This window comes from Zerene cesonia, chromosome 11, assembly GCF_012273895.1.
Source record: "Zerene cesonia ecotype Mississippi chromosome 11, Zerene_cesonia_1.1, whole genome shotgun sequence".
Taxonomy (NCBI): Eukaryota; Metazoa; Arthropoda; class Insecta; order Lepidoptera; family Pieridae; genus Zerene; species Zerene cesonia.
In genome coordinates, this window is record NC_052112.1 from 6,975,853 (window position 1) to 6,997,930 (window position 22,078).

Genomic DNA, 22,078 nt, shown 5'->3' on the forward strand with positions numbered 1-22,078 from the left:
TTTTTAATAAAAATTTATAATAAATTAATGTAAAATATGAAGTATTCAAGTGTTTTTTCCAATGATACATCTCCGTTAAAAAGTTTACATAATACTTGAAATGGAACATACCATTATTCCGTAAAACAAACATTGAAACGAGAGCTTATAAGAGATTAGTTTTCAATAAATATATTGCATTTAGTGCAGTCATATTTCCATTACATTTATCATTAACACTCACAAATAACAGTTGCACGGAACATTCTTCCACTGTCACACGAGGTACGTACAGTTCGTACAGTAATGAAAAATAACATGTTAAATAGTTAGTATCTATGCTTATTACTTCTTAGGATCTCTGTAAACACCCATAAAGAGTATGGAGTTGGTGGGTCTCTCGTAAATGACATAAACGAAGGGGAAGTTAGCGATGAAGACGCTGGGCTCTGCGGGTCGAGATGATCGGAATCCGAATATTGCTGTCGCAGCTGCTGCTACCGTACCTGGAAATCAGAGAATAAAATTACAAAGTTGTTAGGCCAAAATCGTTGGTGTGCTAAATGATAATAGTTTTAAACTTTAAATTTGTTTACGAACATCACTATACACTTCGGTGGTTTTTTTTATTTCACAAGTGATCAAGTATAGGTATGTATATGTCAATGCTTTGTTGTTCTACTTAATAATTAATTAGGGCGATAAATTTATGGTACTGACTTTTTTTATAATATATTACATATAATAAAATGAATTTATGTAAAAAACAACAAGTAAACTGATTATGATTAATTTTTAAACGTACAGAATAACATTGGAGAAGAAAATATGTGGTCTTCAGATAGAAATTTATTCACTAATTATAATTTTCGATAATGTGAGTGAAATATGTACAGTTAAACCCTTTGTTGATTCGGTATTAATGAAGATAGTTAATGGAAAATAAGATTCCTATTAATATTGTAAACGTGAATGATTGTTAGAATTAAATGTGTTTGTTACTCTTTCACGCTCGAAAGACTTGATATGATCAGAATGAAATTAGATTAATAAAAAGATCTTAAGTCAAGATCAAGTCTGATTTAACCCAGGTAAAAAGGTAAAAGCTTACGAGACTGGTATCACGTGAGTGAAACCGCGGGTTTTAGCTAGTAGTGAATAATAATTACCTTCTTCGTCAACTTGTATCTTTGCTTTATGGACCGCATCATCAAAGACCACACCGCGGTCATCAGTAAGGGTGGAGAAGTCTGACGTGACGTTGAAAAGATCACCAACTCCAAGGGTTTCGAGAATCTAAAATATTTACAGATGGTTTACAAGAGATTATATAATAAAAGTACATCAAATTGCTTTGTCGTTTTGTTTTATTGTGAATCAAATTCTGAGTCTTAAATACATGCTTACACGTTTTTTCGATTACTTTGTACTTGTATTGTGTTTGAGAAAAAAGACATTTTCAAAAATGTATTCCACTTCTTACACCCACTTACTTGTACACACTACATTCTCTTTGTAGTTGACCATAACATAACGATAACATAATTTTGAAATGACGTAAATGTCCTTTTAATATTATTTCATATTAAAAATGATGCTTTGAAAACTTACGGGTTTAAGTTCTAAAGATCTTTCAATTGTGAATTTGGGTATTTCAACGACAACTTCGCGACCCATATAACCTTCTTCTACTACAGCCGCAAGACGTTCCGGAGTTAAATTGTTGATAATGTTTGATACACCTGAAAATCAGAACAGATATATTAAAAATGCATGAAAATTTTAGTATGGCCACAGATAATATAATGCATGCAATTATAATACGATTTGTTTTTTTATTCTTTTAGTTATTTTATCTACAACTAACTACGTGCAAGGACAGTACCGCAGCCTTATGACTAAAACTAAAACTAAAAAGATATGTATAAAACATGGTTACGAAACCTTAAATGGAATGAAAAGCAGACCACAATATTTTATTACGAATATACTATTAAAACGAGAAAAGTTACGTACCTTCCTTCATGGAGTAAGGTGGAAGAAGAATGTACATGCTGATGTCATTGCCCTTGTATGGAAGTTCCAGGATTTGAGCTCCAAGGTCCTCATTTACCACTGTAAAGTTGAAAAAACTAATGAATCGCAGTTGCATTGTTTATATCAGGGTATTAGTAATGTTTAATATAATATATAAACATTCACTACAACAGGAAAATAGTACATACTATAGTGGAATATTCCCTTTTGTCTCATGAATGGGACTAAAGTTTGGCGAGTTTCAGAGACGTAGAAAACTTGCTTCTTGGTTCTCTCAGCGGGAAATTTTGACGCCCACACGCCTTTGAAGTACGCAGCATTTGCTAAAACTAGCTTCGTGGAATGTGAGATGCCGTCTGCGGGAATTAGGTCCTTAATATTGTTCTTTGTAACCCGTTCGACCCAACTGTTAATATACTGCCTCGCCTGATCTGGTTGGTCTTGGAAGTTCTGAAAGCAGAAGCCAAATGTCTTTATCGCAAACAAATCGTAACGATTCAAATATCTTAAATTAAAAATCTAAATCAATAACGGGTAATAATAAATATTTCCATTCACAATATAGTAATTTACCATTTATTTGTATGATTAACTATAATTGAATGTAATTAGGTGCAATCATCAGTTACGCTGTACTTTGACATGCGTTGCATATCTAGTAACAACAATGCGTTTAAAATCTCCTTAGAAGTACCTATTATGCTCGGTCACAAAGCGAAAGAGTGCGATGAAAGAGAAAGCGACGTTCAATGGCATATCGAATCTTTCAAGCGAATTAAGCCCGATCAAAAGCCACCCAACTCGAAAGCATAACACCAAATATATTAGCAACAACGTTATTACCAATGCCTCAAGTTCCCCAGAAAGGAGGTCGAGTAAACATTGTCTGACGTGCAGCCCGTTGTCGACGAACATCCTGTTAGCGTTTGTGAACTCGTAGCTGTCGCTGTTGTTGTTCATAGCTCGCGACCTCTTGTCCACTTTGTAAGCCGTAAGCAGGTTCACCTTGTCCTGAAAACGGCCAAAATGTAAGTTTAGGATACAATATCTTGGTCATGTTGTGTTAGCTGCGCTCTTGAATCCATTGTTTTCAGAATAAAACGTAACAATACATACAAAACATATAAATATACATTTGGGGATGTCTAAGAAAGATGTTCAAAATATATAAGATACTTTATAAATTAGAAAATACATTAAAAATTTGCATGAATGAAAGCTCGTCATTCACCAAATTATGATTGCTGTATATATGTGCAGTATTAAAGAAAAGAAATCTCCCATAGAAATGTGTCTTACCAAAGAATCAGCAATTTTCAAGGCTTGTTTTAATCCCTGTTCTGTTTGGTGACCCGCTGCGAAATATCCAAGGAGCAAAGCATGGTAAACCGAAAATGGTGAAAAGAAGATGTTGTCATCTGGTACATATTTGTTGATTGTATTAAACAGGTCTAAAGTAAAATGTAGTTGACCTTTGTACATATTTATTCGATCATCGGGGTTAAGCTTTTTGGATGCATCGTCTTTGTAAAAACATTGGCTGTTAACTGCGGCAGCCGATGCGATGACCAATATTACTAATTTAATCATCTTAAATCTGAAACAAATATTTTTTTAATTAAATTATGTAAGTTCACATTAGAAAAATACTAAAAAGTTTATTGTGATTAGTTTGAGAATTAATTTACAAAGGCAAAGATATAATTGATTAAAATTACTTCTTATATCAATCAATCAAATCAATTTAGTAAAAATCGTTTACGTGAAAAATACAAAACAAATTACTGCATTGTGTATAATAATCCAATAGTGACTAGTAAATATAATAGTAGGTGTAAAAATAATAATTGCAGATATAGAATATACGTCAACGAGTAACCTTAACGCTTTATTAAAGCAAGGAAAGGATTGGTCACGAATGGAATCTCGCGGTTGTCCCTGTGCGAATCTGGGAAAACCCAGAGACGCGTGTTTTTTACATATGTACAAGGTATAGGTGTAGTTTTATATTATTTGTGATATAAATATATACTATGCATTCAAGACGAAATCTTTTATGCATTTATCCATAGTAAGAATACGCAGAATTATGTTATTTGTATGTCAAGGATATATTTATTTTACATTAATCGTAATACCAGCTATATTATACGACGAATTCCAATAACTATTCAATGTATGTATTATATAGCTATGATAATTTATGACACACTATTACATATATTTATCATGACCTATTTCAAATACTATCTAAACAAATAGCTATTATCAGCAATGCTATGCTATGTATGTATTTGTCTATTCAAATTATTTGAAGCATTGCTGTATTTTCATAACCTTCATTCTATTCTAATTCGTTAGAGGGAATTCCAATGTGAACAATAGAACTCGGGCATAATGCACGGATTTCCCTTTGAAGATCATCAGCGCAGAGAAAGTCAGACACGTCACCGCATTTGTTACACAACAACCGGACCACTAAAGCGTGTCATTCGTACCCGCAAACGGTTTATACTTTATTGAGGACAAAATATACCTTAATGGTCCAAATTTCCTTTTAAATAATAACCTCCTCCGTCATATATTTAGGTGAGAAAGATTGAGTCTTCATTGTAGACCGTAGTGATCTCATTCGATCACCATGTTAGAAACTACTTAAGGAATTGGCATATTTGCCGGGGACGAAAAATTCATTCATATAATTTCAGGCATAAACTTAAATATTTTATAGTATCGGATGTTTGTCATTGTGTCATTTGAATATTATGTAATAGTGAAAACCCTGAGTAAATATTACAAATAATTTAATTATAATCCATATTACGTTTTGCGTGTAAGTTTATAATGTAATCGGTCGATACGTCGTAAAAGTGAGAAGCTGGGAAAAAACGTTACCTACATATTCCCATACATATAACGGTGCATTGCGAATCATTGATTACGGTAATGATTTCAGAAAACGTAAAAATGTTTTATGACAGCACCGTTAAGAATTAACCGTTGCAATTTCAAAAGTGGATTGCAAATTTCATTAATGTTTATTAGAAGTTTTAAGCTTTAAACATAAATCAGTTTGGAAGCGTAAATGGGTATGTAATTTAACTGTTTCCAACTCATACCTATATCTTCATATGATCTCGTAAGTCTTCTTTCTCAAGAGGCAACCTAAATATTCCATATTTCCTTTTAAAATCTTCGCGTTTTTAAACCAGTCACGCTTAAAGTAACGTAACGTTTGCATAAGATTCAATAGCATGTACTTACTACGTTATTGGTAAAGTACGCTACCGGAATATGAAACAACAAACAAAGTACAGTGTTATCAGCTGTGGACATATTGATCGATGAAAGACAACTCTTATATTATGACACTCGAGTGTGTATAATACATTTTTCTACCTTTGTAATGTTATAATACATAGGTTGTGTACAAACTTGTAATTTAACTGCAATTCTGTACATTAGTCTATGCCATAGTTACATATTTAACAAACGTTGTTGAGCAGCGTAATTAAAATCTATACAATTTTTTATTATAATATATATAGGTATACTAATCACAGACCCTCTCTCAAAGTACTAATATATAAATTCAAAGCGGTTCATATCACTTTTTTTTGTCTGTTTAATTTTAACCTATACTGCTTGATAACTGATAAATGACTCCTACAATTCCTTTCTGGAACTTTTCTGTATCTCTTTTTATATCTTCAGTATGCTTCTCATAAGGTGGTCATATTATTGAAGAATCAAAAATTCTACACAAATACCTCTCTTTATTTTAACCTCAATTATAGTGGAGATTTTTTTGACTTGTCACTTTAAGATGCTATGTCAGGGTGCCCTTTAATAAAAAATATGGATCTATAGCGTATGTGTAACTATATAGTATTTGTAGTGTATAACTATACCAATAAATGTAATACATTATTGTGTTTCTGTAAAACGTTAAAAAATTTTAGTAAAGAATCTGAACATAAGGATTCAGCAACAGATAAGATAATTCCATTTGTTCACGGACAATTAGTTAACACATAAAAATTAATACTACAAACAACATCATTTATGTACTAGCTTATTTAAGCTTCGCCTGATGTACATGCAACCTATGTCACTCGGTGGAAATGGAGATGGCTTTCTAATAACGAAATATTTTTTGCAATCAATCCAGTAGTTTTGTGTAAAAACAACACAAACATAAATACAATAATATACATACAAATATCACAATACAAAATTTCGTCTCTCCAATATTAGTTTAGATTGTAAAATGTTTGGTTTTAGACATAGGTACCTAGACGTTCTGAAGTTGTGTTTTCATTTTAAAATTTCAACCTTAATATGAAAATACTTCTTACGTACTGGTCATGTATGCTTTAATGGTAAATTGAGAAATTTTTAACCCATTTTAAAAATATTGAAAGAAATAAGATCAATACACTTAGTTTCAATATGAACAACTAAATTATAAATATCATTCGGCCGCCCATCCGTAAAACATACTACCAACAAGACCTACTCGTTTTTAATAAATAATAGAATAAATGCAGCTACGGACGCTCTTAGATTATTTATTCCAATATAATATGTATGTATTTTACTTAGTTCGGGTACCTACAAATATTTCCATGTATGCAACTTTAATGTGTTTTGAATAATACATAATTTTTTCTGTTAGACAGGAGTCAATGGACGATTTGAGGTTTTGATAGCATGAAATCGTGTAGACATGCCAGAGATTTTATTAATGTTTATTATAAAAAAAACACTTATTCAACATTAAATATTCTTATCATGTTATACAATTTAACAATGAACAAGACTGTGACGATATAAGTGCATCTTAAGAATATACAGATAAACACTTAATTGCCTATCATTATTCTTGACTGACCTTATATTTCACACAGTTTTACGTACTTCAGTAGATACCTTATTTTAAATTGCTGTGAAATCGTTTTTAAAGAATACTACTATATAAAATCCATCAACGATACTCTATCAGATCAAACTACAATAAAATAAAATTTGAGAACAAACAGGGGTTAGCAGTAATGTAATATTCAACGTTATTTATGACATTATATTAAATGTCTTATTCTTTGTATAGACGACGACATAAACATATGTTGTAATTTCAACGCAAATTCGTCATAGGCATTAGAAAGCGTGCATGAAAATCAGCATGAGACGTCTTGTTATTTGTATTTACAGTTTAATATAAACACTGATTAGCCTAAAGCAATCAGTACACAGAAATTGATACTGATGTAGTAGTGTGCATAAACTATGCTTTGATTGATTAATATTAGTAGGAATATTATAAATTTATTTAACATAATATTTCATCTCTTGCTTTCTTATGTAATGCACAAAATGCAGTATAGATAGTAGTATTGCATTACAATAATAATTTTTATATTTAAAGTAATTTAAATCCTTAGACTAAAACACAATGTGTATTAAACTACATATATAACAACATAGATATATGTTCTCTTTATAAACAGGATAAACAATTGCATCCATGAAGAAAAAAAACAGCGCTCACCTCATCCTTTGTCTGAAAAATCCTATAGTGTTCGTCCGTTAAATGTATTTGGGCAGTAAAAATGTAAAAGTCACGTAAAATCACTGTTATTTTTTAACTAGTTTTAATGTTTTCGTTTACGTGAAAGTAACGTAACGTTATTCTGTAGCGGAGCTCTGAGGCTAACTGATTGAGAACCGGCCGCTATCCTCTTTTATGTTTGTGACTGGTGTACGTATGAAACCAGACGGTGACACGAGCTGTATACTTTTATATTATTCATATGTTTATTCAATTTCATGTTATTTCTTTTTACATGAATACCATGAACTTCTCATAAGAATCCTACGTACATATTTGTTTTTAATTAACTGATATTTAAGAAAGCATCAAATGAAGAATGAATTATTTTATATACGAATACAATGCATGGGACAAAAAAAGTAAATTATGCAACAATAATAAAACTTTGTCAGAAACATGTTTGTGAAACGCTGCTCCTTTTGGCCCAAAAAAAGATGTAGTCCGATTACATACGGTTAGAATGCATAATATCGTTATCGTAGATTTAAGACACTTGTTAAAATACCTGGTTCGTATAATGCCTGTGTTTTAAATAGTTAAAAAAGAAATATTAAGATTCATCTTTGACTAGTGTTACACAAATATCGTAATACAAAAGGATTCTCCATAAAATTTATTGAGATTAAATTAACCACAATAATTAGACACTTTGTGGATGTTCAAAGTAAGACGTTATATTTGTGAGTCTTTTTTATATTTATCCCTAATCTACTACTAATACTATATAGCTGAAGAGTTCGTTTGTTTGTTTGTTTGAACACACTAATCTCAGGAGCTACTGGTCCGATGTGAAAAATTATTTCAGTGCCCATGGCTATATATGTACCACGGGCGAAGCCGAGGCGGACCGCTAGTAATAATAAATACGAAAGTAAGTCTGTCTATTCTTTTTTCCTATACATCTGAACCATTTTGAACAAAATTTGGAACAGAAATAATTTAGATCGTTTATCTTTTCCGTTAATTACGCGAGCGAATCCGCGTTCGGAAGGCTAGTACATTTTTGTAGATTATGAACATTTCTATTTATTTTCTAATACTCTGTCCTACAGAAAAGCAATGGTTCCCGTTAAACAAACATTTTATCAAACATGAGCACAGATATCTAAAACAAACAGATGATAAATGCAATATGTAGGTATATTAGTGACTGTTCGTCCCGGGTTTGTGAAAATAAACTTAATATTAAGCATAGCGTTGCTCACTCATTAATAATGTTTTTTTACTGAGCTGGTAGTTCACCTGATGGAAAACGATCAATACCGCCCATGAATATTTGCAGAGTTTGGCCCCCAGTAAATGCGTTGTCCGCTTTTAATAGGTAAGGATTGGAATGAGCTGGGAAGGGTGAGGTAAAAAGGCTCCTTTCATCAAACCTGTGGATGTAGTACCTACTCCGGTTCGAGCTGGCTTCAATTCGTGCCTAAGCGTGCTCAACTTCCATATTCATAATATGATTTTTTGCTTGTGAACATTTAAAATGGACAAAGAAGTTTCGAAGCTTACACGGCTCAATCAAACAAACAAAAACATTTCCTTTCAGTATTATATTTAATCCCTGTCCCTACTCATATTATAAATGCGAAAGCAACTTTGTCTGTTTGTCTGTCTGTTATGCTTTCACGCCTAAACCACTGAAAGGATTTTGATAAAATTTAGTATGGTGCTGAACTTGGAAAAGAGCATACCATACCTTTTAATGCAAAAACAAAATGGGCGAAGCCGTGGGCGGAAAGCTAGTATGAATATAATCACATTTCGCTTCATGATAATAGAATAATTTGATTTAAAAGCATATTTAAATGATAGGTGCTTTGGATATTATTATTAAAAGATATCTGAGCGAGCGTGAAGGCAAATGTTAATCATTATTTAGAGATTCGACCTTTAAGAAACTCAACAAACAACAAAACTCTTTATAATGTTTGCCAAAATACGAAATTGAAAGCGATGTGAGGTACGTTTGGAAAAATGCTATTTTAGTATCTATTACATATATGAATCTTATTGTTGCGATAACATTGATTTTAAATTTACTTATTCCACAGAATAATCTAGACTGAATGATTTTCTTTCCATATTTGAACCTTCGTGAATAATGTCATACCAACTTCAAAAAATCGAAAGGGAAGTTGGTATGACATTTTTACAATTTATTTTTTCAATTAATTTCTTTTTGCATACTCATTATTATAAAACATATAGCCTTGACATTTATAGGTAATTGGAAATATCCACATCAGTATGCATATACCTACTAACTTCTCCCATACAGATTCGCCCGCGTTATGAAGAAATTCCCTTGGAAACAAGATGTTTCGTAGTAAATCTACCCTTTATCACTCCCTAACCTTACTATCTCCAGCCCCAAAAATCATATCACGTAATCGCTCCGTTACGGCATAAAAAAGACAAACAGTCACATACACATCAAGAACCTAGTAGCTAGTAAAAAGGTATAATAAATATAGTGTTAGCTAGTGTCAGAAAGAAAATTAAAAGGATTAGTAAGGACTACCAAAACATAGAAACATATAGACTTGATACGGATGAGTGGGTGGCGCTTGTGATGATAACATTTATTTTTCAATTTTGAGTGCCTTATTGTGGTTTTGAAGATGGTTAAAATTTACCATTTCAGAACAATTTTCATATTAAACCTTAATAAATATAATTAAGGTATACGATAGACATAAATTATATTACGTAATTTGAAGTGCAAAGTTTATCAATTAGTATCTTTATAGGTCTTTGGATAACACTGTGAAAATCAAAAGCACCTATTCGTAAATCATGTGCTCGTTGAGCATACTTAGATTAATGTATAAATTGTTCTCATTCTCTTGTTCCGATATCCAGTGTGCGAAATTTTTTTCTTAACTATTCATGAAACATAATATATAACACGAACCATCCATACAGCGAATTCCATATGCTTATCAATTATGATTTTAATTAGACATCTGCTTGTCCTATTCAAAGAAATTCAATTCATTGATACTTCGCCTGTAGCGTTTTCACTGATTGTTCAGATAAGTGCAACTATAATAGTGAGAATAATGAACTTTCTATAAGTGAACGTAAATGTTCTAGATACAGGTTAGTATATCCAGGTTAAACACTTGTGATACATTTGTTATATTGAAAACAAAACTCATATTTAGATAGCGTTTCTTTTTTAATTGATATTTAAATTAATGTAAGGTATTGGTCTGCTTCTACTAATATTTGGATATAGTTTCTAGATACGGGTGATAAGTAAGTACATAACTAAAACTTATCTATTGTCAAACTTGTCTTTTTTATGGTTAATGTCTCTTTACTCCTTTCTTTTCTACAATACAAATAGAAAAACATAACTTTTTTTGGGTCTCTTGAACAGAAGATTGCATGATCAGTAAAAGAATAAAACTAATTACAAAAGGAAGAGTGTAAGAAAAAAATTGAGGTAAAATAATCTACCTTCGACCTAAAATCGAAACGTAAAAGGTTAGGAGGTTTTAAGGGGAAAAAATGGTTTTCGCGATTTCCGGCATATTATACACACTAATCACTACAAGTCCTAATGATAAATAGTCAAATGGAAAAGTTATAAAGATGTATGCTGTAGATAATTATAAGATCACTTCTTCCAACAGATACATTTTCTTTTTGCACGTTTTTTCACATAACCTCAAAACTTATGTTAAAAAATCAAATAATGAAGGTTTTACATTTTTATGTTTTTTACTTTTCTGTATCCTAAATTAACTGTATTTTTTTATTTAAATAATTAGTTTTAAATGCGCCCTAATTATATAATCTTTACAACTTACATTAAAATATCTCTATTTTTGTGGACTTAGGTATAGTTGGTTGAAATATCCACTTTCGGATGGGGTAAAAATATACACTGGCTTAAGCATAGTAAATTTTCTCAGAAATTGCGGTTTTTTATACCGATTGATGGCTTAATTTTTCAGACATTTAGAAGAAAAATGTTCTCACTACATTATGTAATTCAGTTAATATTCAGAGAAAAGGGAAGCTCCTATATTATATAGGTAGGTTATTGTATAATTATAATCAGATAGTAGGAATTGAAATCATTTATCACTATTGTGATTTAACCACACTTATTATAATTGAATTCTTTACCATCATACTTAAACCGAAATACGCAGTATTTATCAGAACCACACAATAACGAGGAAAATACATCATTTATATTATGTATGCTTAGAATCATCGACTACGATTTTACACATGGTAGGGACATCGTCATAAATAGTCACTCAAGTCTGATAAGAAAACAATTTTCTCATATTATTCTGATATTAGTAGTCAATTTTCCGGTGTTTACATTTTCTTATCTGGGTTCTGTTACATTTATTTTCTACTATAGAGCATTTTCCATTATCTAGGCATTATCTAAATACTCAGAGAGTTATTTAGTTATTATTTATCGCTTAGTGCTTAGTACTTTAAACCTTTTTTTTTCAGTGAATCCGGCGGCGGATCGTTTTCCCAAGCCCTCTCTGCATCCTCCTTTAATTTCATTATGGCCTCGAGGCCGTAACCGCCTTCCAGTGATGGTCAGTGGTGGCAGGGTCAGCTCGGTATCAGCTCCAAGCAAGACCTCGAGGGGCCGATGTTACTCTGTCCAGGCTGTACACTCGACCAGTGTGTGTAGAGCCGTATCCATGTGGCTGCTGCAGTGATGACAGGTGAGGGTCAGCTCACGTCCTATTCTTTGCGGATAGCTACCGAAACACCCGTGCCCCGACAAGATCTGCACAACCCGGTCGTTGAGGGACCCGCATCGCCTGTCCACCCATTCTCTTAGCACCGGACTAATTATTATTAACACTTTAAACCTAACAGATATCATATCAAAACTGCATTTCATTTATATGCAATATACTGTAATACTAGGAGTGTGCCTGCACGAGTATAATATTTTTAATGTCGATTTATCCTCTATGAATTACGAGTACCTAGGTATATTATTTTCTTCAATAATCGTGGTTATATTTATAAATGAACAACGGTTTGATAAGTCAAAAATAGAAGTATATGTATATGTTAATTATTTAAGTTAATCAAGACATGATGATGATGAATTTAAACTTCAAAAATGTATGATAGTTTTCAGAAGGGAGGGACACAGGGATGAGACGATAGAATTGCAATGATTTTTAAGACTAAATATAATCAATTCGATTTGCATATATATGTATTATGGTCAGAATTGCAGTCTTTGAATATGTTAGGCGATAATAGCTTCTAAACATGTGTGCCAAATTTAATTTATTTTATTAGTCCACGCTTAAGCCAATTTGAAGTCGGTTGAGAAATGTATTTTTTGCTTTTTAGTTGTGTTGGGTATGGATCAATGAGGGATAAGTGCAAGTTTCATCAAAATCGATTCAGCTGTTGTTAACATAAAGGGCAAAACAAATCCCTAGCATACACAAAGAAAACAAACGTAGCAACAGCAAAGAACAGAATCGTTGAAGTCGGTTTAATTTTGTACATTATTTTGCCATATCAGGTTGTCCAATGACGCAAAATCCGTGCGGGACAAACCACAAACGAAATGTTTAATTAGGCCTTGTTTGATAGAGCTTATAGACATCGGCTTTCAATTCGGTGGTAATGAAGCCGATTAATAAAACACATAACATAATACAAAACTTTTATTATGCACCATTTGATATAAATTCAACTTTATTATGATCGTTAAAAAAAATATTATGCACATACAACTTAGGATGCTTATAATAAACATATGTTATATTAAAATTATGCAAAAAATGAAGATATTACATTTTAATAAAAAATAACAGCATTCGTGTAAACACATTACATAATATTAGTTCCACATTGTACTCAATGATATGGAATGTTTTGTCCTTTACTTTTTAATATAATAAAATGTAAGGCAGCTTTTTATAATCGAATTATACGAATTGAATAAGCTCGTGCAAAACCAATCACATTAATTCAAAAAATACTGATCATTTTTAAATTTCGATCCAATTTTAGTTGCTGCAATTTTCTGTAGATGTGGCTCCCTATTTAGGTAATTTGCTGACTTCATACAAATATGCAGCGAAAAGTTTTATCTGAAAAAAAAAACATTATATTTATGATTAAAAATATAATCAACTAATTATATTAAGTAAAAGAAAATATTAAGCTTAAGTATGTCAAAATATATAAAAATTATGAATTTATCATGCTACAAGAGAGTAAAATGCGAGCGAACCGGCAAATGAAGACTATATGAGTTTTAGCTAAGACAAATTACAAGACTCACATAAAAAAAGTTTATAAATCTAGGTAAGAAATGATTAGTCCTTAAATCTTCAATGTATTAAAAAAAATATATATATTTGTACCCATTTTTAAAACATAAAATGGACTCGCTAATAATATAAAAAATACTTTGTGTACGTTTTATAAACGGTATACTTAAATTGCATTATAAGAATTAGTCTCTGTAAAATACACTTTTTAAACATTACTGGATAACAAAGAATCTAAATTATATACGAGTACTGCCGTTTACTCTAACACTTCAGTACTATTATTCTAACATATAGGGTTTGGCCTTTAGTTTATATAAGAACGGTTGGTAGTAATTTTAAATGGTAAAATCTTGCATAAGATACCCATTAAACCGTGTTCCTAGATGATGCTTAGACAGGACAGCGTGTAGGCTTTTATTGATAATAAAATAAATAGAAATCGGGTGTGTTTTTACATAGCACATTTTATATCTTCTAACATATATTAATATCACTGCGTTATACCTTCCGCTACAGATTGTACAAGCACTAATAGTAAAACCACTTAAAATATAAGCACTCCTATAATAATATATTCTGTCTGGGTTTTGATTTCAAGCGTACTTCATCTGGAAATAAAAGCCTAATCAACCACGATTCATTCTTTTATTTATTTGAACTTGTCTTGTTGTCAATTGGATATTTGGAGAGCGTCATTCACGTCAATCTAATTCATTGGTTTTTTTTACTTAAAAAAATTCATTCATTTAAAACACTACAGAGTGTGATTATTCGTCAATCATGCTCGCTTTATTTTTAATACGGTTAATCATAAGGGCCTACATGACCTAAAAGCGTGTATGTGTTTCAAAAAATGGTGTACGGGTGAACATTATGCGTTTATATTCACCGACACACACATACAAAAAACTATAATATTGTAGAGTATGTATATGTATTTATAAACTATAATATTATAAAGTGATGGAGGAAACTCCTCGAAAGCAGAGGCTTTGACAATGTATATATATGGATTGGTTTGGATTGCCTAATTTTTCTTGCGTGTACACGATTTTAGGTGATATTGTTCCACCAGCTCCACATCAAAAAAAAAACTTCTCTTCCTTACTCTTCCTAGTCCTTCCTTTATTTATTCCTCTTTTAAATCCTTTCTAAATCCCTTTCCAATTCGAAATCGGCAATCCATTTGTAGAGGCAAGGTCTACAATCGACCTTATGCCTCACCAAATATCCATGGGCGGTAGCGCTTACTATCGGGCGGCCCGCCAGCTCCATTTCCGACGAAGACATAAAAAAAACGAATAAGCTAGTTTTTTTTTTTAATTTTTTTTTAGTGAATCGCGCCTCACCCCCTCGATGTAGTTGCGCACGTTGAGCTTCTCGTTCTGCGAGTGCGCCATGTCGTCGCCGGCGCCCATCGGCAGCAGCAGCACGTTGCGCCCGCTCGCCTCCTGCAGCGTGATCGTCACCGGGATCGAGCCGCCCTCGCGCGACATGTCCGGCTCCGTCTGGAACAGTGTGCATACTATTTTGTTTTTGGAGTTTGTATAGCTGATCGGTGTATAATGAATTGAGGTGATAACCGATTGTAGTAAGAGAAACTATTAGTTATAAATTAGATAAATTAGTTCAACATTAACAAAATGAAGTATTAGTCCATGATATATATACTCACATACATGTACATTCACACCCATCCACACAACCACTCGCACACACGCACGTTTTTTATTTTATTAATTTCTATTTTACTTCTTGTTGTCTCATATCAAGAAAATGATAAATATGATGTATTTTAATTTAAGTCATACTAATTGTAGTAAAGTAAGGAAAGAAGCTGGTACCTATCCATAAATATATACATAAATGAATAGAAGAGACAAAACTTCGTAACAAAAACCAACAACCAACATCTCGTCAATCGCCTGGTAATCACCTGGTATATAAGCTTGGTGGCCCTGGCGGCGGCCTGGTAGTGCGGGTGGTCCGGGTTCTCGGTCCACGCGCGCCCACTCTGCGCCCAGATGCGCATCTTGTTCGGCGACCCGTGCTCTTCCCACTGCGGATATCAATAATAATACTGTATTTTCTATTCACATTTATAAATTTCAATCGTAAATCGTACAAGAAAAAAAATACTAATTAATAATTATTAATTAAAGGTTAGGGTTGACCCTTACTACAAACGCTCGTTGGCGGCAACGAGTATCCAGAAATTAAGTCACGTGCTCGTTTGTTGGATGTTTGTATAAAAAATACACAAAAACGTTATATTAATATAATAGTTTTAATTAAAATTATATATTTTAAAACTTTCTTTATGTCTCTTAATGTAAATATTGAGTGTATGCATTTCAATCGCCATGACCATTCGTCCATTACAGAAGATAATGAATTCTGAGATAAATAATATAATAACTGCAACTTTGGAATATACTCGTAACTATGGAATAATAAATAAGAGTCGATTATCGCGATCAAAACCGCGGCCCTAATAAATCAAGTATATTAACATTTTTATAACTCTCAGTTTAATTCGAACCTAAAAAGCAAAACAAATCATTGACTCCTTTAATAATCAAGTACGAATAGAAAATTTATCACACAGAAAAATTGTTCACAATTAAAAAAAAAATACAGGAAATAAGCGGAAAATGACAAATTAAAAAGAACTACTAACCAACCACATGTAACTATTAACGTACCCATATTTAATATAAATATACACACAAACAATAAGACATCAACTAAGATGACCTAAATAATCATTTACACATAGCTCTCATTAAGAATTTCTTTCAAAACCATATACGTACCTTTTTGTGAACATAATCAAAGACCAGTTTTTCAATTTCTTGCGGCTCCTGGTTGGGGACAAGACGAATGGAGAATTTTCCAATCACCTTGCCGGGGATCACGGTTTTCGCACCCGGCTGGAAAGCGGCACCTGATTATACAATCATTTAGAATTCATTTCTCCTATCAACAATATAAGGTGACATACTCGTAAAAGGTACGTCGAAACTAAAAAGCTTGAACCGCCATTTTTTAAAGACCTTAATTTACATACATGTTTTATTAAGTTTAATTTAGTTTAATTATATTATATTATTATTTTTCTAGTCCGGGGCTTTTCACGCGTTAAATTCGGAGTAGTTTTAATTGATGTAATTATACATATAAACCTTCCTCTTGAATCACTTTATCTATTACAAAAAACCTCATCAAAATTCGTTGCGTAGTTAAAAAATTTAAGCATACATAGGGACAAAGGGACAAACGGATAATTATACAACCTTCAATGCCATGAAGAGATAGGCTTGGGTATCTCCACCTGTGCATTAGGAGTTGTTCCTTCACACCGTTGTGTGCCAGTTTGTGGGCTTCGATCGATTTCCTGTAAAAAAGTATTTATATCATTTAATATTTCTCGAAACATATCGAATTGATATGTGTTAGAAATTATAGTCAAGGGTTGGCTTGGCAGTGTCCTATAAAAATACAATTAATATCAAGTGCCTATGGAGATATTGATTGAGAATATTTATCACGTCTATTGTAAATGTATATAATAGAAAAATAGAATACGTCAATTTATTGTACAGTTTTTTGATAAAATTTTGTCATCTCCTTCTGAATATAGGAATCGACAGGCATAAAACAATAAAACACGACTAATAGGATGTTAAATAAATTAGTAAATATTTTTATTAACGTTCCCATAAACAAAGGAGGATTTCGTCTGTATTTTTTTAAAACGCTTTTGTTGGTTGTATGTTTGTATGAAACCAACTCTTAAAGACATGATTTTGACCCATTTTAAACGGACATTATTAAATCAAACATACAAATCAATATCATGAGTTTAATTTTTAGTTTTATAGCATTGAAATGCTTTATATAATATCATGAGTTTATCTAACTATCCTGATTAAGATTGCCTAGATTAAAGAATTACAAGAATACAAAAAAAAAAAAACACAAGTGAGACAATTTAAAATAATTTGTGTTTTTAGCTATATTAATTTCTGTTTATTTTTTACCTTATATCTCTATGAATTTCCTACCAATTGGTATGATTCGTTTTTTGTATTTGATAGAAAATTGTTTACGTTCAGTTCCATTTTAGAATCTACAATGTACTTCGCCCCCAAAGGATTTGGGTTTTTTAAAGGAAATAATTTTTAAGATTTAAAACCAATTTCAAAAGCACAGCAGACATCTTATCATCACAAAGTACATTCACTGATAATGTAATCAACAAATTCCTAATATACGAGTATTGCATAATTTACTGTCAATTACATTACTATCAAGATGTTACTCAAACTAAGTAAAAGTCAAATATTAACATATTGATAAATACGAGTATATTATACAACTATCAAAATTGTTAATATGATATATTATGAAAAATTGAATAGTGCACGTAGTAAACATCTGAGAAAGTCGTTTCAAAATAGTATTAAAATTAGTTCATGTTAATAAATAGTAAGCTTGTCATCTGTTGTAAACCGCAACAATGTTACGACAGCCGCAAAGTGCCATTATTCAATGGAGCTTCCATTTGAAAACCACATTAATTTTTTCATTGCAATATGATATTTTCACATGTCATTAGAAAAATGTTTATGAAATAGGTAGCACTCATTCATTATTTCGAGAAAAATTTTCGATATAAATTAAATTATTCAATGAATTGAATTTTTAGTTTTATTGCATTGAAATGCTTTATAAATGAGAAATTTTAAAAGAATAGAAAAAATTTGATCACAAGGCGGGATTCGAACCCCGCGTTTTTTGCCAAACCGTAGCAATTATTCAAAGAAATTAAATTAAATTGGAACAACTCTTACAAAAAAAAAAATTAAATTTGTGATATGAAACTCTAATTTAATAAAAAAAGTTAATTCATATCTCTCCTTTTGACGTAATTGGGTTAATTAATAAACATAGAAATTATTTCAATGACAATACATGTGGAAAATGGTTATTTGAGTTCATTAACTTTTTGAAAGACATAAATGTTGATAAACGAATAATGAAGACATAAAAATGCTAAGTAACACACAGAGCAAAATAATAAAAACTGGCTTAACTATCTACTACCAGCTGTTCGCCCTGGCTTCGCCCGTGGTACATGTGTAGTCTATGTTACTACAAAGTGACGTATGCAATGAAATAATTTTTGAAATTGGTCCAGCAGTTTTTGTGTGACAAAATGTGACAAACATACAAACAAATTTTCCGCATTATAACACTACATTTGACTTGACTGCAGATGCATTCGGCGTAGAAAAAAGTACACAAACCTGTAAGCTTCAGGGTCAAAATCAATTGTATCATATAGCTTCTTTTCGTTTTCGGTCAAGGGCGCTACGGAATCGTAAACACCCGTAACTAATATCTTTCCATTCTTGTCCACTAGTGTGTTCATCAAATAAATTAAATCTGTCATTGCTGCAAAATAACACAATGAAAATATATAAATATATAAATCTCGGATAGTTGTAAAATTGTTGTTAAACTAATGGTTATCGATTGATATTATCATCAGAATAAGTTTAAATCAGTTCTTTTTTTCTAAACAAAAAGTTAACTGAGGTAGTATTTAAATTATATTATATTTCGATTATATGTAAAAAAATTATTAGGATTATGTTATTTAAAGAAACTGTTAAGAGCTCTGAATCTCTGTGGAGCCTTTTCTATATATAGCTACCTTCATGCACTGTTCCACCATAAACACCGCTATGTAAATCCATTTTTGCACACTCCACTTCCAAGAAGTAATAACTGATTCCTCTCAAACCGTATGTAATACATGGTTTAGTTGTTCCTAGCCAGTAGTTGTCAGAAATGCAAACATAATCAACGGAATCAAAGAACCCTTCAGGTTTCAATTTCGTCATTAGCAGCTCATCCAATCCTTCCGAACCAGACTCTTCCATGCATTCAAAAACAAATTTCAAATTGACTGGAAGCTGTAAAAAACATCTTTATTGTATACATATACACATCTTAAATGAACAATATGGAATGAGTACATAAAGTCAATATAAAAGTTTATATCTTTAATTTGTATGTATGTATTGAAAAATTTTATATTTTTTTTAGCTGTATTTATTGTACCTAAGTCGGCAAAGAAGCTATTGAATCTCCTGAAAGCTATTGAATCTCCGGTAAGCACTACCATCCAACATTTGCAGGGCTATTTGTAGACATAAGTATTTGCCGACTTTAAAAGCATGGGATTTAGAAAGGAATGAAGATGATGGAATGAAGGGATGAAAAGAAAAGATGAATGATAAGGAAAAGGACATGGGCTATTATGTGTGAACTGGTATTCCACAGAACTAACTAATTGTAGCAAACATTCTGGTAAATTTCTAATTTTACTTTATTTGAATTCAGAATTGTAACATATAATGTTGCTAACAATCAAAACACCATCTGTCAAGCATATTTAAGATGCTTGATGTCAAATTTAATTGAAATGTTTTATAGCATTGAAATGCTTTATAAATGCTTGATAACAGTTTTGTGGAAGTTTCAAACTGGTATGTTATATATTCACCAGGACTTTCTGTAACTATACAAATCTGTTAACTTAGATTGACTTAGATAGCCAAGTGACTTCTTATTTAGTTAAACCTGGACAAGCCAGGGTGAACAGCCAGTTCATATACACACCAGAGGTGGGTCAGGCGATTAATGTGATTTTTAAAAAAATCACACATGGATGTACATAACATTGCATCATAATTGTAATATGTCATTACATGAACAGAGATAAACACAACAATATTTATAAATCCACAGATGGTAACAACACATTATCTTTAAATTATGATAGTATTGATAAAGGTAAAAAAATGTAAGAATGTATTTTATCTTGTTGACAGAACATTTTTATCAATTTGCTAATAAGCACCCTACAGTAATAAGCATGTTACATTAATTAGTGAGATTGAATGAAAGTATTCTATCGATATTAATTATAAATTAAATTACCTCATATTTTTACAAAGTCATTAAATGTCAAAAGTAAATAATAAATATTGGTAACCTCTTCACCAATGCCCTTGTAAGCATTAATAGCATGCAGCCATCCCAACACTGGTCCCTTATCATCAGTAGCACCTCTGCCATAGAGTTTGTCATTACGCTCAACAAGTTCGAAGGGCTCAGATTCCCAGCCATCAGATTTCAAAGCTGGTTGCACATCCAAATGCCCATAAATACAGATGGTGTTCTTCTTTGGGTCCTAAAAAAATAATATTTCATGATTGATATGATAAGGTCTTTTTTTTATTTCAATTTAACTGTACCTAATAATTCAGTAAAAAATTTGAATAACTTTATGATATTGGATCCACTTTTGAGTTGAAGAATATAATACATAAAAAGCACGTTACTAAAGAACTAGATGCCATAAAGAACGAAATTTCCTTTTTTTATTATAAATATTTTACACTAAAAAAAATAAACACTTACATTGCCCAAAGTACCAACAAGGACGGGCGGCAATTTAACTTGATTGCCATCAATTGTTTGATATCCAACATCTCGTAGTTCAGTACTCGCGCCAACCTCCTTTAATTTTTCCTTTGTCCACTCAACCATTCGAACACAGTCATCACGGTATTTTACATCACATGATACAGATGGAATTGCTACAGCTTCTTTTAAAAGGTTCTTATACGAATCCACATTCTGGTCAACATATTTAAAAATCTGCGGTAATATTTTTTCTGAAGGCATCTTCTTGGTTACCTCCTGATGGGATATTGAATAAAACTTATTAAGGGGGCGTAATTTATAAGTTAATGCGGGGCGCCTTATCACCGGTAAATTCGAAACTGTACAACAAACACGCAGCACTCGGCGTAATAGAGAAGACATTGCATTATTTTGCATTCCAGTCACTAGTGATGGGAAATAAATAACCGTATAACATCAACCGTTAACCTACACGATTCACGGTTTAACATTATATAACCTATTTATTCTCTTTGTACGATTTAGATGTTGGCAATCGTTATTTTTAACCTACACATTGGCCTACTTTAAATACTTATGCTTATCACTGTAAATTCATTCTCTGAACTAAAAACTTTAAATAGTAAGTTATAATTGGTAACATTAAATACCG

General features: G+C 31.7%; 2 protein-coding genes across 2 annotated transcripts; both read right to left on the minus strand.

The window, feature by feature from the left end:
• Positions 1-7,751, minus strand: LOC119830117 (serine protease inhibitor 88Ea-like). Its single transcript, XM_038352980.1, has 8 exons — positions 7,568-7,751; positions 3,316-3,613; positions 2,860-3,027; positions 2,205-2,466; positions 1,996-2,094; positions 1,591-1,721; positions 1,149-1,275; positions 1-485 (listed from the first exon to the last, which is right to left on the minus strand). The coding sequence occupies exons 1-8, from the start codon at positions 7,570-7,572 to the stop codon at positions 325-327; spliced, it is 1,251 nt and encodes a 416-aa protein (XP_038208908.1). The 5' UTR covers positions 7,573-7,751; the 3' UTR covers positions 1-324.
• A 5,665-nt stretch (positions 7,752-13,416) lies between these two features.
• Positions 13,417-21,852, minus strand: LOC119830040 (cytosolic non-specific dipeptidase). The gene is made up of 9 exons (XM_038352870.1): positions 21,421-21,852; positions 20,993-21,190; positions 19,646-19,907; positions 19,236-19,383; positions 17,220-17,320; positions 16,740-16,870; positions 15,860-15,982; positions 15,273-15,431; positions 13,417-13,737 (listed from the first exon to the last, which is right to left on the minus strand). The coding sequence occupies exons 1-9, from the start codon at positions 21,841-21,843 to the stop codon at positions 13,687-13,689; spliced, it is 1,596 nt and encodes a 531-aa protein (XP_038208798.1). The 5' UTR covers positions 21,844-21,852; the 3' UTR covers positions 13,417-13,686.
• Between the last annotated feature and the right edge of the window lie 226 nt (positions 21,853-22,078).